General features: G+C 47.5%; 1 protein-coding gene across 1 annotated transcript in view; it reads right to left on the bottom strand.

Moving 5' to 3' along the window:
- Positions 1-8,346: 8,346 nt before the first annotated feature.
- LOC140428785 (uncharacterized) overlaps positions 8,347-18,378 on the bottom strand; it is a 57,292-nt gene continuing 47,260 nt past the window's right edge. The window contains exon 6 of the mRNA XM_072515474.1: positions 8,347-9,596. Within this exon, the coding sequence (XP_072371575.1) occupies positions 9,375-9,596 (222 nt within the window). The 3' untranslated portion in view covers positions 8,347-9,374. The remainder of the gene's footprint in view (positions 9,597-18,378) is intronic.

Below are 18,378 nucleotides of genomic sequence, written 5' to 3'. Positions count from 1 at the left end.
AATCATCTTAGTGACCTCCTCGAAAAACTCTATCAAGTTAGTGAGACACGACCTCCCCTTCACAAAACCGTGCTGCCTCTCACTAATACGTCCATTTGCTTCCAAATGGGAGTAGATCCTGTCTCGAAGAATTCTCTCCAGTAATTTCCCTACCACTGAAGTAAGGCTCACCGGCCTGTAGTTCCCGGGATTATCCTTGCTACCCTTCTTAAACAGAGGAACAACATTGGCTATTCTCCAGTCCTCCGGGACATCCCCTGAAGACAGCGAGGATCCAAAGATTTCTGTCAAGGCCTCAGCAATTTCCTCTCCAGCCTCCTTCAGTATTCTGGGGTAGATCCCATCCGGCCCTGGGGACTTATCTACCTTAATATTTTTTAAGACACCCAACACCTCGTCTTTTTGGATCACAATGTGACCCAGGCTATCTACACCCCCTTCTCCAGACTCAACATCTACCAATTCCTTCTCTTTGGTGAATACTGATGCAAAGTATTCATTTAGTACCTCGCCCATTTCCTCTGGCTCCACACATAGATTCCCTTGCCTATCCTTCAGTGGGCCAACCCTTTCCCTGGCTACCCTCTTACTTTTTATGTAAGTGTAAAAAGCCTTGGGATTTTCCTTAACCCTATTTGCCAATGCCTTTTCATGACCCCTTCTAGCCCTCCTGACTCCTTGCTTAAGTTCCTTCCTACTTTCCTTATATGCCACACAGGCTTCGTCTGTTCCCAGCCTTTTAGCCCTGACAAATGCCTCCTTTTTCTTTTTGACGAGGCCTACAATATCACTCGTCATCCAAGGTTCCCGAAAATTGCCGTATTTATCTTTCTTCCTCACAGGAACATGCCTGTCCTGTATTCCTTTCAACTGACACTTGAAAGCCTCCCACATGTCAGATGTTGATTTGCCCTCAAACATCCGCCCCCAATCTATGTTCTTCAGTTCCCGCCTAATATTGTTATAATTAGCCTTCCCCCAATTTAGCACATTCATCCTCGGACCACTCTTATCCTTGTCCACCAGTACTTTAAAACTTACTGAATTGTGGTCACTGTTACCGAAATGCTCCCCTACTGAAACATCTACCACCTGGCCGGGCTCATTCCCCAATACCAGGTCCAGTACCGCCCCTTCCCTAGTTGGACTGTTTACATATTGTTTTAAGAAGCCCTCCTGGATGCTCCTTACAAACTCTGCCCCGTCTAAGCCCCTGGCACTAAGTGAGTCCCAGTCAATATTGGGGAAGTTGAAGTCTCCCATCACCACAACCCTGTTGTTTTTACTCTTTTCCAAAATCTGTCTACCTATCTGCTCCTCTATCTCCCGCTGGCTGTTGGGAGGCCTGTAGTATACCCCCAACATTGTGACTGCACCCTTCTTATTCCTGATCTCTACCCATATAGCCTCACTGCCCTCTGAGGTGTCCTCTCGCTGTATAGCTGTGATACTCTCCTGAACAAGTAGCGCAACTCCGCCTCCCCTTTTACATCCCCCTCTATCCCGCCTGAAACATCTAAATCCTGGAACGTTTAGCTGCCAATCCTGCCCTTCCCTCAACCAGGTCTCTGTAATGGCAACAACATCATAGTTCCAAGTAGTAATCCAAGCTCTAAGTTCATCTGCCTTACCCGTAATGCTCCTTGCATTAAAACATATGCACTTCAGGCCACCAGACCCGCTGTGTTCAGCAACTTCTCCCCGTCTGCGCTGCCTCAGAGCCACACTGTCCCTATTCCCTAGTTCTCCCTCAATGCTCTCACCTTCTGACCTATTGCTCCCGTGCCCACCCCCCTGCCATACTAGTTTAAACCCTCCCGTGTGACACTAGCAAACCTCGCGGCCAGGATATTTATGCCTCTCCGGTTTAGATGCAACCCGTCCATCTTATACAGGTCACACCTGCCCCGGAAGAGCTCCCAGTGGTCCAGATAACAGAAACCCTCCCTCCTACACCAGCTGTTTAGCCACGTGTTTGTCTGCTCTATCTTCCTATTTCTAGCCTCACTGGCACGTGGCACAGGGAGTAATCCCGAGATTACAACCCTCGAGGTCCTGTCTTTTAACTTTCTGCCTAGCTCCCTGAACTCCTGCTGCAGGACCTCATGCCCCTTCCTGCCTATGTCGTTAGTACCAATATGTACAACGACCTCTGCCTGTTTGCCCTCCCCCTTCAGGATTCCCTCTACCCGTTCGGAGACATCCTGGACCCTGGCACCAGGGAGGCAACATACCATCCTGGAGTCTCTTTCACGTCCACAGAAGCGCCTATCTGTGCCCCTGACTATAGAGTCCCCTATAACTATTACTCTTCTGCGCTTTGACCCTCCCTTCTGAACATCAGAGCCAGCCGTGGTGCCACTGCTCTGGCTGCTGCTGTTTTCCCCTGATAGGCTATCCCCCCCGACAGTATCCAAAGGGGTATATCTGTTCGAGAGGGGGACAACCACAGGGGATTCCTGCACTGACTGCCTGCCCTTTCTGGTGGTCACCCATTTCTCTGCCTGCACCTTGGGTGTGACCACACTTACATAACTGCGATCTATGACGCTTTCCGCCACCTGCATGCTCCTAAGTGCATCCAATTGCTGTTCCAACCGAACCATGCGGTCTGAGAGGAGCTGCAGTTGGGTGCACTTTCTGCAGATGAAGCCATCCGGGACACTGGAAGCCTCCCGGACCTGCCACATCTCACAGTCAGAGCACAGCACCCCTCTAACTGACATTGCGTCAATTAATTAAAATTAAAATTTGTCTTTTTTTTTTTTTAATACTTTTTTTAAATTTCAAAGTTACTGTCAACTATCTGTTTCCTAGCACTAGATTTCTACTAGAAATGCGATAGCTAACTATAATATTCTCCGATCTCTGGCTTAGATATCCTCTAAATTATAATTAAGTTATTATGTTTAATTAGATCCCAAATACTCAAAAAAAATTTAGGTTAGAATCCCAACCAGCCACTCAGGTCACAGCTTTTCTGTGATGTCACTTCAGTGACATTTGATCAGTAACGATTGATCAATGGCCATTTGTGGAAGAGATTGAACTTTCTACCATTCTTTGTGTGTGGAAGCATTTCTTAATTTTATTTCAGAAAGGTCTGACTCCCCAACCAGCAGAAATAATTCCTATATCTACCCTAACAGCTCCCCTTACTATTTGAACAGCTCAATCAAATCATCAAGGCTGGCATGGTGGCACAGTGGTTAGCACTGCTGCCTCACAGCTCCAGGGACCCAGGTTCAATTCCGGCCTCGGGTGACTCTCTGTGTGGAGTTTGCACGTTCTCCCCGTGTCTGCTTGCGTTTCCTCCAGGTGCTCTGGTTTCCTCCCACAGTCCAAAGATGTGCAGGTTAGGTGGATTGGCCATGCTAAAGTGCCCCTTTGTGTCAAAAAGGGTAGGTGGGGTTACTGGGTTATGGGGATAGGGTGGAGGCGTGGGCTTAAGTAGGGTGCTCTTTCCAAGGGCCGGTGCAGACTCGATGGGCTGAATGGCCTCCTTCTGCACGGTAAATTCTATGATCCCGCAACCTTTTAAATTCCAGGGAATACAGCCCAGAAAGGAAGATTTTCTGATCTCCACGTGACGTGTTTCCCGGTGGCGGGAGGCAGCCTGCCATTGGCCGCTTCTTCTGGTCCCACTGCTTTCAATGGGATTCCCCATTGAATCCACCCCACTCTGCCGGGAAACCCACAGCAGGGGTGCGCCATCGGCGGCACCAGGAGATCCCACCAGCGTGAGCAACCAGAAGAATTTGCCCATAATCTTTCCTCATAAATTAGCGCTTGGAGTCTAAGTATCTTTCTGGGTAAATCTAGACTGCACTCTATCCAAGGTCAATGTCCTTCTTAGTATCTGGTGCCTAGAACACATCACAATACGACAGACGTGGTCTGACCAAGAAGAGGAGAAATAGGAGCAGGATTAGCCTGCTCCGCCATTCAATACAATCATGTCTGATCGTGAGCTTAACTCCCTTTTCCCACCAGCTTCCCATATCCCTTAATTCCCTGAGAGACCAAACATTCTGTCTATCCCAGCCTGAAATACATTCAACATTGGAGTATCCACAAACCCTCTGGGTAGAGAATTCCAAAGATTTACAACACTTTGAGTGAGGCACTTTCTCCTCATCTCAGTCCTAAATGACCGGCCTCTTATCCTGCCCATGAGTCCCTCGTGTTTTCAATTCCCCGACCAGCAGGAACAATCTCCTTTCACCCACCAAATCGAGCTCCCTCAAAATTCAGTAGGTTTCAATGAGATCGCCTCTCATTCTTCGAAACTCCAGAGAACATCAACCCAAACAAGCTTTTGTACAGCTGACGTATCACCCCTAATCCTCTGTAATCTGTTTCTCCTAATCAAATGGTACCAGTCCATTATACTTTTTGACTAGCTTAATTTTAGTGATCTGTGCAACTGGACCTTCAAGTTCCTTTGGACCTCCAATGTTTCTAGCTGCCTACTATTTACAATGTCAGCTGCTCTATCCATTTTCAGTCCCAAATGGATGACCTCACTTCTGCCATCATTGAAATCCATTCGCTACAGTTTTGTCTCCTCACTCAATCTATCAGTGACTCTTTGTAAGTTTACGCTCCCACCTACCTTGCTTACAATGCCGCCTATCTTTGTGCCATCGGCAAATTCGTATATATGGGATTCTCTGTTCCTGCCGGCAGAGCACCCTCTCCTGCCGGTTTCTCAGCGGGGTGGGAAATCCCATTGACAAACTGTTGGGAGTAGAGAATCCTGCCGCCAGCAAACGGCACGCCGCCAAGAAACACGCGGCGGGGGAAACGGCCAATCCCTTTCCATGTCAATAAATCACCCTCAATTCCACAAGCTTCTACTTTAGCCAATAGTCCCTTGTGCTGCATTTTATCAAATGCCTTCTGTAAGTCTATATAAATAATATGCACCAGCATTCACCTGTCGACGACTTGAGTCACCCCTTCAAAATATTTCATCAGATTTGTCAGACATGAGCTTCCCTTTACAGATCAGTTGGACATTTCCAAGGCGTTCAGTCACCCTTATCCTTAATGATGAGCTCTAACTTCTTGACAACGGCTAATAGACAAGCTGATCTATAATTCCGTGGTTTCTCTCGCTCACCTCTCCGAACTAGCAAAGCTCCATGTGCAATTTTCCAAACTAAAGAACCAATCCCGAATGGAGAGAAGGTTATAGTTCAGGCACCTTTTAAACCTTGGAATGGAAGCCATGTCGTCCTGGGGATTTGTTGCTCTTTAGTGGCATTATTTTCCCCCTTGGTGTCATTTTGCTCATGTTAATTTTGGTGTGTCTTTGTCACTGATTCAATATTATTTTTCTTGGGATATCTCACATAGTGATTTCTTTTTCTACTGTAAATATTGATGCAGAGTAAATATTCATTGTATCCACCAGCTCCTTATTTTCCCGAACAACATCATTGCTGACCACTCTCTTTTAGAAATATAATTGTAAATGCTTGGCTGTTAGCGTCTTCGCCCTATGTGTGGGTGTTGAGCTGGATGTAATTTTTAATGGTGTACGCTGGTTTGTCCTGTTCCCCCGTTTTTGTGGCGCCTTGTTGGGCCCAAAATGCTATTTTTTTTTGCTTTTGTCTGGCCATTGCGGTTTGTTGCACCAGTTTTTTGTCCTCTTTGTTCTCCTCAATTTTTTTGGCCTCTCCTCCATGGTAGTAAGTCTTTTGTAAGTCTTCAGACTTTACGGGGAGGGGTGTTCTCACCAGCATGGGACTCATCCAGCTGGGGATGATTGTTGCCTGGTGTTAATTGGGTTGTGAGTTAACCAGCAGCAGTATAACAGGTCAGAGATGTGTAACTGGGTCATGTGCAAATACTGCAGTTATGCTGAATAAATGTCTTACTCCCCCTTTGTTTGGACTTCCCCTTTACCGTTTACTTCACTTAATATTTAGAAGTTTCCAGGAAGTTTAGAGCAATTGGATTGAGGTGGTCACTGAATGGGTGGCTCCTGCATGAGGAACGAGAGGGACCAGAAGCACTACCAGCACCCAGGTAGCTGGTTTCTCAGACCAGACAGTCTGAGACCCCCCCCCGCCATTGTGTTTTGACTGACAGACAGTGCGAAATCTGCCATTTTTCATAGATTATCATAGAATTTACAGTGCAGAAGGAGGCCATTCGGCCCATCGAGTCTGCACCGGCTCTTGGAAAGAGCACCCTACCCAAGGTCAACACCGCCACCCTATCCCCATAACCCAGTAACCCCACCCAACACTAAGGGCAATTTTGGTCACTAAGGGCAATTTAGCATGGCCAATCCACCTAACCTGCACATCTTTGGACTGTGGGAGGAAACCGGAGCACCCAGAGGAAACCCACGCAGACACGGGGAGGATGTGCAGACTCCGCACAGACAGTGACCCAAGCCGGAATCGAACCTGGGACCCTGGAGCTGTGAAGCAATTGTGCTATCCACAAGGCTACTGTGCTGCCCTTTTCTCCCCGCCATTTAATTTGTTTCTGGGAACCAACAGCAGACAACAACCAAACGGGCAGCAAGAGCTGCAGAAAGGGAGCATGAAAATCTTGCAATTAACATTTACAAAAAACAGTACAACACTGCAATGGCCAGAAGACAACAACAACAAAAAAAAGAATTTCGGGCTCAGCAAGTGTGGTAATCACCAGTGTTGCATATATTAGGAGATGTGTGGTAGGGCCTGTACTACAGGTACGGGGGTAGTCCCTGCCTGCTGGCTCCGCATGTCCGACTCCACAAGGCAGACCCGTTGGTTGAAAGGGTGCAGTTACTCCATGCTAACCCCCCGTATGCCTACGTAGCTACCCCGATGGCCACCAGGATACTGTCTCCCTCAGGGACCTGGCACCAGCAGGTTCCACACACACTCACCCCTCCAGCCCAGCTCCACCCCCCCTCCCCCGGCGCACCCAACAGCAACCCCCCCAGGACCATCTGTCCTCCCCTGCCCATGACGGAGGATGAAGAGGATTTTGGCAAGCTCCCGGAGTCACCGAGGACCAGACCAACACCAGAGTCGCCGCCACGATTGCGCCGCTCCCAACGCCACATCAAGGCCCCGGACCGGCTAAATCTATAATTGGTTCAGGACTATCAAACCCCTTGTACTGGACTTCAGAAAGAAATATTTTTTTCGCTTCTGTATATTAAACTTGCTCTGTATATAGTTCTCAACCACCTCCGCCGGACTCAATTTTAACAGGGGGTGAATGTGGTATTCACCACTGTTGTATATATTAGGAGATGTGTGGTAGGGCCCTGTACTACAGGTACGGGGGTAGTCCCTGCCTGCTTGACTCCGCCAGTAGGCGGAGTATAAATATGTGTGCTCCCTATACAGCAGCCATTTCGCCAGCTGCTGTAGGAGGCCACACATCTTAGCGTAATAAAGCCTCAGTTGTATTCAACGTTCGTCTCTGTGCAATTGATCGTGCATCAACAAGGCACCTCAAAAATAGGGGAACAGGATGGACCAGCATACACCCTGTCGAAAATTATGTCCGGTCCAACACACACACCAACCACACATAGGCAAAGCTGCTACCAGCCGAGCCTGGGGACGGTGCACACCATAGCGTCTGACCCATGGCCTTACCGGCACCGCGTAACTTTCAGCTAGAAGGGGACCGGGTGGGGTGGATCATCAGACAATGCCCAATGTTATGCCCCATATATCCCAAAATCACGCCACTGCGCCAGTGTAAAAAAGGACATTTACTATGCCTACCTAATGAAGAGAACTTTCGCCCCAGAATTTATACCGTACCCCACCCAAAAAAGCACAGCGCACCCCAACAGTGTCAGCAGGCACAAAACTTGCAGCCGAGCGGCATACATTAGCACCAATGTAAAATACAGCTGTAGTCCATCTCGCAGTCCCAACCATTATGGAAGAGTCTTTCAAAATCAACGCCACATGCACAAACCCTAATGACAGTCCAAAAGGGCAGCCAACTCCAATAAGGACTCCCCAGTAAACCATTCTGCCACAGCAAGCCCGCATCGCGGAACGACGGCCAATGCAAACAGATGAAAACATTGCGTGACCATCACCAGAAGTCGCCCTGATGATGTTGCCTCTGGCACTGCCGGATACATCAGACTCCGGAACTCTCCCAGCACACGCACTCCACAAGCCAGCATCAATCCTCGGCTATTTCATGTTCCATAAAAAAGGGTCTCGCAGCAATGAAGTCCATACATCACTCCGCACTTTTTTAGCATGGGTCCTTGGTCTTCGGACATCCTAAAGAGCTTCCAGGAACTTAAACTTACTCATGTTAACACATTTTTTATTTTTATTTATATTTTTAGTGGGGTTTTATTACAAACCTTTTAAAATATAAAACAGATTTACAGATCTACAAAATGTAAGTCTACTAACAGTTTGCCATTACTAAGAGAGAAATATACTTAAACATGGATATCCAAAAATATCTCGTACTACGAAAACTTTTAATCAAGTAATTAAAACATACTCACAAAAGTCTCGAAAGACTTTGGCAAAACAGGCAGGGAACAGAACAGTGACTGCACTCTCTTGTAGGAGAGAAGAGTGAGTGCTGTTTCTGTCGAAACTGTCTCTTCTTATACCTTTTTTCTTAAGCAGCCTGTCTTAGAGATAGCTATACATAGCCGTAGATTTTGGTATTTTCCTCTTAAGGATAATAACAGTTTGTCCCTTTTGAACCTTAAAAAAGCTCGTCTTTCAGTAGCCATTTTAAAAGATGGCTATTTCACAACCATTGGATCACCACCATTTTTAAAAGAGGTCATTTACAAGACATGTTTCTCTGTGTTGAATTGCGGTGTTTGTGTCAATACATAATTGAAATATGGCCAGACCAATGGGTTTGAGCAGCATACTGTGGGCCTTTCGCTTAAGCTGTTGCTAATGATGTTAGGAAGAATTTTCTGTTTATCAGGAACAGGTATAGGCGAAGTCGAGGCATCGGAGGGAGCATTCAGACCTCCAAACAACCCATCCACCCAACCCTTCAAGCACCACCTACCCCAATGTGATCACACATTGGACTTATCTCAGATCCCAGCCAACTGAGTGGGAGAAAATCACCCTAGATCCCAAGAGATAGTGGAAGGAGAAGTCGAAGGAGAAGAGACAGAGAGGCTGATTACTGTCTCTTTCTGACCTCGGGCAATTAGATTGTGCCAGAGTCTGTTTAGAAATATGGAATGGACCAATACACTGCAGGAACGTGAACTGGATTGAACATTGAAAAAAAACATTTACAAAAAGAAATCTCTGTGGAGGGACAGGAGTACCAGAAAAGAACATAAATAATTCATATTGCTTTGTTACATTCTCATCCCAATCCCGCAATGCCCAATCTCAGAGTTTTACCAATATGAAAATAAAATCTGCGTTTAAAGCTTCTTCCACTGTTCTTTTCATTCCAGCGATCTGTTTATTCCATTGGTTATTGATGAACCATCCTCGATGCTGAGCTGACTCAAAGCTGAGTGTTCCATCTTGCCGTTCCTTCATGTAGAAGATGAACCGCCATTTTGGACTATACTCGGTGATCTTCTTCAGGGCCTCGGAGCTACATTCCTGAGGGTGGAAAATATTCTCCCCGTTAGTCTGTCTAGCTGATTGCCAGAGTTACAACAGTTGTTATCAATGGGAACCGGCCTCTCTCTGTAAACCTCAGCCATCCACATCTCAACTTGCACCAAGAATGTTCGTCCTCCTCTCTGACCCTACATTGGTTTCTCATCCAGCAACACCTCGCTATGGAAATTCTCACTCTTTTTATCAAATTATGTCAGTCTTGCCCCCTTCTCAGCTCTGCAATTTCCTTCCACGCTAAAACCCTTGGAGTTCTCTGGCCTCTTGAGCACTTCAACTTTAGTCCCCTCACCATTGGTGGTCCATGACTTCAGTCAAATACACACTCCCTTACCCTCTGAGCTCTAGAATTCCCTTCCTAACCCTCTTCATCTCTCTCTCCCTCTTTAATTCACTCCTTAAAAGCTAACCCTTTTTTCCATTCTTTGGCTACCTGTCCTAATATGGTTTAAGTGACTTGGTATCCAATTGCATTTGATAACAGCCTTTTGAAACACCAATGGGCATTTTATTTGTGAAAAGTATGGGGACAGTTAGCTCAGTGGGCTGGACGGCTGGTTTGTGATACGGAGACGACATCAACAGCACGGGTTCAATTCCCATGGCTGAGGTTATTCCTGAAGATACTGCCTTCTCAACCTCGCCCCTCACCTGAAGTGTGGTGATCCTCAAGGTTAAATCACCACCAGTCAACTCTCTCTCAAATGGGGAGAGCAGCCTATAGCACCTAGATTCTAAATTCATGAACATGATTAAAATGAACTCTGAGCAATTATCAGTAACAGAATTGTTACAGTGCAGAAGGAGGCCTTTCAGCCCATCGTCTCTGCACTGATTCTCCAAATGAGCACCTTCTCTCCATAACTCTATATTCTTTCTTTTTAAATAATAATCCTAATCAAAAGCCTCAACTGAACCTGCCTCCAACACACTCTCAGCTAGTGCATTCCAGATCCTAACCACTCGCTGTGTGAACCTGCCTCTACCACACTCTCAGACAGTGCATTCCAGATCCTAACCACTCGCTGTGTGAACCTGCCTCCACCACACTCTCAGACAGTACATTCCAGATCCTAACCACTCGCTGTGTGAACCTGCCTCCACCACACTCTCAGACAGTACATTCCAGATCCTAACCACTCCCTGTGTGAACCTGCCTCTACCACACTCTCAGATAGCGCATTCCAGATCCTAACCACTCGCTGTGTGAATCTGTCTCCATCACACTCTCAGACTGTGCATTCCAGATCCTAACCACTCGCTGTGTTAACCTGCCTCCACCACACTCTCAGACAGTACATTCCAGATCCTAACCACTCGCTGTGTGAATCTGCCTCCAACACACTCTCAGTCAGTGTATTCCAGATCCTAACCACTCGCTGTGTGAACCTGCCTCCACCACACTCTCAGTCAGTGCATTCCAGATCCTAACCACTCGCTGTGTGAACCTGCCTCCACCACACTCTCAAACAGTACATTCTAGATCCTAACCACTCGCTGTGTGAACCTGCCTCTACCACACTCTCAGACTGTGCATTCCACATTCTAATCACTCGCTGTGTGAATCTGCCTCCAACACACTCTCAGACAGTACATTCTAGATCCTAACCACTCGCTGTGTGAACCTGCCTCCACCACACTCTCAGACAGTGCATTCCAGATCCTAACCACTCGCTGTGTGAACCTGCCTCCACCACACTCTCAGACAGTACATTGCAGATCCGAACCACTCGCTGTGTGAACCTGCCTCCACCACACTCTCAGACAGTACATTCCAGATTCTAACCACGCGCTGTGTGAACCTGCCTCTACCACACTCTCAGACTGTGCATTCCACATTCTAATCACTCGCTGTGTGAATCTGCCTCCACCACACTCTCAGACTGTGCATTCCAGATCCTAACCACTCACTGTGTGAATCTGCCTCCACCACACTCTCAGACAGTACATTCTAGATCCTAACCACTCGCTGTGTGAACCTGCCTCCACCACACTCTCAGACAGTACATTCCAGATCCTAACCACTCGCTGTGTGAACCTGCCTCTAAAACACTCTCAGATAGCGCATTCCAGATCCTAACCACTCGCTGTGTGAATCTGTCTCCATCACACTCTCAGACTGTGCATTCCAGATCCTAACCACTCGTTGTGTTAACCTGCCTCCACCACACTCTCAGACAGTACATTCTAGATCCTAACCACTCGCTGTGTGAATCTGCCTCCAACACACTCTCAGACAGTGTATTCCAGATCCTAACCACTCGCTGTGTGAACCTGCCTCCACCACACTCTCAGACAGTACATTCTAGATCCTAACCACTCGCTGTGTTAACCTGCCTCCACCACACTCTCAGACAGTGTATTCCAGATCCTAACCACTCGCTGTGTGAACCTGCCTCCACCACACTCTCAGACAGTACATTCTAGAACCTAACCACTCGCTGTGTGAATCTGCCTCCACCACACTCTCAGACAGTGCATTCCAGATCCTAACCACTCGCTGCGTGAAGAAGATTTCTCAAGTCACTGTTGCTTCTTTTGCCAATCATTTTAAATCTGTAACCACTGGTTCTCGATCCTTCTACCAATGGGAGCAGTATCTCTCGATCTACTCTGTCCAGACCACTCAAGATTTTGAGTGAACCCTATCAATCCTTCTCTCAGACTGCTTTTCTCTATGGAAAATAGTTCTAATTTCTCCAATCTCCAAATGAGCAATCCCCCACCTTCTCTCCATAACTCTATATTCTTTCTTTTTAAATAATAATCCTAATCAAAAGCCTCAACTGAACCTGCCTCCAACACACTCTCAGCTAGTGCATTCCAGATCCTAACCACTCGCTGTGTGAACCTGCCTCTACCACACTCTCAGACAGTGCATTCCAGATCCTAACCACTCGCTGTGTGAACCTGCCTCCACCACACTCTCAGACAGTACATTCCAGATCCTAACCACTCGCTGTGTGAACCTGCCTCCACCACACTCTCAGACAGTACATTCCAGATCCTAACCACTCGCTGTGTGAACCTGCCTCTACCACACTCTCAGACAGTGCATTCCAGATCCTAACCACTCGCTGTGTGAATCAGTCTCCACCAGACTCTCAGACAGTGCATTCCAGATCCTAACCACTCGCTGTGTGAACCTGCCTCCACCACACTCTCAGACAGTACATTCCAGATCCTAACCACTCGCTGTGTGAACCTGCCTCTACCACACTCTCAGATAGTGCATTCCAGATCCTAACCACTCGCTGTGTGAATCTGTCTCCACCACACTCTCAGACTGTGCATTCCAGATCCTAACCACTCGCTGTGTTAACCTGCCTCTACCACACTCTCAGACAGTACATTCCAGATCCTAACCACTCGCTGTGTGAATCTGCCTCCAACACACTCTCAGACAGTGTATTCCAGATCCTAACCACTCGCTGTGTGAACCTGCCTCCACCACACTCTCAGTCAGTGCATTCCAGATCCTAACCACTCGCTGTGTGAACCTGCCTCCACCACACTCTCAGACAGTACATTCTAGATCCTAACCACTCGCTGTGTGAACCTGCCTCCACCACACTCTCAGACAGTACATTCCAGATTCTAACCACGCGCTGTGTGAACCTGCCTCTACCACACTCTCAGACAGTGCATTCCAGATCCTAACCACTCGCTGTGTGAACCTGCCTCCACCACACTCTCAGACAGTACATTGCAGATCCTAACCACTCGCTGTGTGAACCTGCCTCCACCACACTCTCAGACAGTACATTCCAGATTCTAACCACGCGCTGTGTGAACCTGCCTCTACCACACTCTCAGACTGTGCATTCCACATTCTAATCACTCGCTGTTTGAATCTGCCTCCAACGCACTCTCAGACAGTGCATTCCAGATCCTAACCACTCGCTGTGTGAACCTGCCTCTACCACACTCTCAGACAGTGCATTCCAGATCCTAACCACTCGCTGTGTGAACCTGCCTCCACCACACTCTCAGACAGTACATTCCAGATCCTAACCACTCGCTGTGTGAACCTGCCTCCACCACACTCTCAGACAGTACATTCCAGATCCTAACCACTCGCTGTGTGAACCTGCCTCTACCACACTCTCAGACAGTGCATTCCAGATCCTAACCACTCGCTGTGTGAATCAGTCTCCACCAGACTCTCAGACAGTGCATTCCAGATCCTAACCACTCGCTGTGTGAACCTGCCTCCACCACACTCTCAGACAGTACATTCCAGATCCTAACCACTCGCTGTGTGAACCTGCCTCTACCACACTCTCAGATAGTGCATTCCAGATCCTAACCACTCGCTGTGTGAATCTGTCTCCACCACACTCTCAGACTGTGCATTCCAGATCCTAACCACTCGCTGTGTTAACCTGCCTCCACCACACTCTCAGACAGTACATTCCAGATCCTAACCACTCGCTGTGTGAACCTGCCTCTACCACACTCTCAGATAGTGCATTCCAGATCCTAACCACTCGCTGTGTGAATCTGTCTCCACCACACTCTCAGACTGTGCATTCCAGATCCTAACCACTCGCTGTGTGAATCTGCCTCCAACACACTCTCAGACAGTGTATTCCAGATCCTAACCACTCGCTGTGTGAACCTGCCTCCACCACACTCTCAGTCAGTGCATTCCAGATCCTAACCACTCGCTGTGTGAACCTGCCTCCACCACACTCTCAGACAGTACATTCTAGATCCTAACCACTCGCTGTGTGAACCTGCCTCCACCACACTCTCAGACAGTACATTCCAGATTCTAACCACGCGCTGTGTGAACCTGCCTCTACCACACTCTCAGACAGTGCATTCCAGATCCTAACCACTCGCTGTGTGAACCTGCCTCCACCACACTCTCAGACAGTACATTGCAGATCCTAACCACTCGCTGTGTGAACCTGCCTCCACCACACTCTCAGACAGTACATTCCAGATTCTAACCACGCGCTGTGTGAACCTGCCTCTACCACACTCTCAGACTGTGCATTCCACATTCTAATCACTCGCTGTGTGAATCTGCCTCCAACGCACTCTCAGACAGTACATTCTAGATCCTAACCACTCGCTGTGTGAACCTGCCTCCACCACACTCTCAGACAGTGCATTCCAGATCCTAACCACTCGCTGTGTGAACCTGCCTCCACCAACTGCCTCCACAACTGGAGGTACAAAGGAGCAAACAAATGGTGAAAAGCGTCATTAATAGAAGCTATAGAGACGTGGTCATACCCAAGGAAGAGGAAGATAGATGGATGACCGCTAGCCAGGGCAGGCAGTCAGTGCAGGGGTCACCTGTGGCTAGACCCCTCTCTAACAAGTATGCCATTTTGGATACTGATGAGGGGGGTGGCCTATCAGGTGACAGCAGCAGCAGTAGCCAGAACAGTGGAACCAAGGCTGGCCCTGCTGTACAGAGGGGAGGGGGAAAAACGTAATAGAGCGATACTACTTGGGGATTCGATTGTCAGGGGCATGGGTAGGTGCTTCTCTAGTTGTGAAAGGGACTCCAGTATGGTGTGTTGCCACCCTGGTGCCAGGGTCATTGATGAGTGAGCGGGTACTGAAACGGGAGGGCTAACAGACAGATGTGATTCCCAACATTAGTACACATGACACAGGCCGGAAGAGAGATGAGATCTTGCACAGACATTACATGGAGTTGGGTAGTAAGGTAAAAAGCAGGTCCTCGAGGGTAGTAATTTCAGGATTACTCCCTGTGCCATGTGCTACTGAGGCTAGGAGCAGAGAGACACTACAGTTGAACTTGTGGTTAAAGATCTGGTGTAGGAGGGCGGGCTACAGACATGTGGATCATTGGGGTGTCTTCCAGGGAAGGGGGACCTGAACAAGAAGGATGGGTTTCAGCTAAACTGGAGGAGCACCTGGCCGGGAGGTTTAAACTAGAATGGCAGGAGGATGGGAACCAGAGCATCAGGTCAGAAAAATGGAGAGACTGGGGAAGAGTTTGAGACTAAAATAGAGGGCGAGCAGGCAGAGGGAAGTCGCTGATCTTACTGGGTATGGAGTGCGTTTGCTTCAACATAAGAAGTATAACAGGTAAGACGTGTCATAATATACACCAGAATATCATGGTGCAGACACACACTGATGGACACACAGTGGGACCAATCAACACACACAACACCGCAGCCAATCACCAGTGAGAGCACATGCACTATAAAGACAAGGGGCATCAGAGTTCCCGCTCATTCGAGTTGCAGCTAGCTAGGAAGACAGAGCTCACAGCCTACAACACAGACATTCACCATGTGCTGAGTGCATCGACTAGTTAGGACAAGGCAAAGGTCTTTAGTTAAAGCTAGTATCGTATTAACCCACAGTCTGGGTATGTTTGAACAGTTAATGATTCAATAAAATAGTGTTGCACTATTTCAAGTGTTGGTGACCTGTATGTGATCCAGAACACCCAACACATCAAGACGGATGAACTTAGAGCTTGGATTATTGTGGGGAATTATGATATTGTTGCTATTATGGAGACATGGGGCGAAATTCTCCTACCCGCCCCGCCACATTTCTGCCCCGACCGGCTGGCGGGAGTCTCCGTAACACCGGCCGGTCAATGGGGTTTCCCATTGTGGGGCAGCCCCACGCCGTCGGGAAACCCCCGGGCGCCGTCAAAACGGAGACTCCCGCCGGCGGAGAATGACGCCCATGGTTCGAGGAGGGAGGGACAAGACTGGCAGCTTAACATTACAGGATATCAATGTTTTAGACGAGACAGAGGTCTTAGCAGAAAGGGTAGGGGAGTTGCATTACAGGTTAAGGAAAAATATCACAGCTGTGATGAGGGAGACATCGTGGAGGGATCCTGTAGTGAGGAATTATGGGTAGAGCTCACAAATCAGAAGGGTACAATTCCAATACTGGGGTTGTACTACAGGTTTCTCAACAACCAGCGGGATACAGAGGAACAGATATGTAGTCAGATTCTAGAAAAATGTGAAAATAGCAGGGTTGTTGTGGTGGGCGATTTTAATTTCCCCCATATTGACTGAGACTCCCTTAGTGCCAGGGGTTTGGATGGAGAGCAATTTGTTAGGTGTGTCCAGGAAGGTATTTTGAAACATTATGTTGATAGTCCAACAATGGAGAGGGCCTTACTGGACCTAGTATTGGGGAATGAGCCCTGCCAGGTGACCAAAGTTTCAGTAGGGGAACATTTTGGGAATAGTGATCATAATTCTGATTAAGTTAAGTAAGTTTTCGAATACTCATGGTCTTCGAGTGAGGGAGCTAACTACAACAGAATTTGGTAAGAGCTGGAGAATGCAGATTGGGAGTGGCTGTTTGAGGGTAAATCCACATTTGATATGTGGGAGTCTGTCAAAGACCAGTTGATTAGAGTATAGGGCAGGCATGTCCCTGCGAAAATGAAGGTCTGAAATGGCAAGATTAGGGAACCATGGATGACAGGGGAAATTATGAGACTAGTCAAAAAGAAAAATGAAGCATACATAAGGTCTAGGCAACTAAAAACAGATGAAGCTTTTGAAGAATATAGCGAAAGTAGGAGCAAACTCAAATGGGGAGTTAGGAGGGCTAAAAAGCTCATGAAATATCATTGGCATGCAGAGTCAAGGAAAATCCCAAGGCCTTTTATACATATATAAGGAGCAAAAGGGTAGCTAGGGAAAGAGTAGGCCCACTCAAGGACAAAGGAGGGAAGTTATGTGTCGAGTCAGAGGAAGTAGGTGAGATTTTTAATGAGTACTTTGCATCAGTATTCACCAAAGGGAGGGACATGATGGATGTTGAGGTTATGGATGGGTGTGTGAATACTCTAGCATATGTCAGCATAATGAAGGAGGAAGTGTTGAATATCTTAAAATGCATTAAGGTAGACACGTTCCCTGGGCCGAATGGGATATATTCCAGACTACTGTGGGAGGCAAGAGAGGAAACAGCGAGGGCCTTAACAGATATCTTTGCATCATCTTTGACCACAGGCAAATTCCAGAGGACTGGAGAATGGCCAATGTTGTCCCTTTGTTTAAGAAGGGAATCAGGGATTATCCAGTAATTATAGGCTGGTGAGCCTGACGTCAGTGGTGGGGAAGCTGTTGGAGAAGAACCTGAGGGTCAGGATTTATTCACATTTGGAAGCGAATGGACTTGTTCGGAGTGATAGGCAACATAGTTTTCTTGGGGGAAGGTCATGTCTTACCTACTTGGTAGAGTTTTTTGAGGAGGTGACAAAATTAATTGATAAGGGAAAGGCTGTGGACATCGTCCACATGGACTTTAGTAAGGCGTTTGACAAGCTCCTACATGGCAGACTGATACAAAAGGTAATGATGCATGGGATTCGGGGTGTGCTAGCTAGATGGATAAAGAACTGGCTTGGCAACAGGAGACAGAGAGTAACAGTGGATGGGAGTTTTTCAGAATGGAGAACTGTAACTAGTGGTGTTCCACAGGGATCAGTGCTCAGACCACGGTTGCTTGTAATATATATAAATGATGTGGAGGAAACTGTAGATGGTCTGATTAGCAAGTTTGCAGATTACACTAAGATAGCTGGAGTTGCAGATAATGAAGGGGACTGTCAGAGAATACAGCAGAATATAGATAGATCAGAGAGTTGGACAGAGAAATGGCAGATGGAGTTCAATCCAGACAAATGCAAGGTGATGCATTTTGAAAGATCAAATTCATGTGTGAATTATACAGTAAATGGCAGGACCCTTAGGAGCATTGACATATAGAGGGATCTGGCGTTCAG

This window comes from Scyliorhinus torazame, chromosome 8, assembly GCF_047496885.1.
Source record: "Scyliorhinus torazame isolate Kashiwa2021f chromosome 8, sScyTor2.1, whole genome shotgun sequence".
Taxonomy (NCBI): Eukaryota; Metazoa; Chordata; class Chondrichthyes; order Carcharhiniformes; family Scyliorhinidae; genus Scyliorhinus; species Scyliorhinus torazame.
This window is presented reverse-complemented; position numbering and strand designations above follow the sequence as displayed.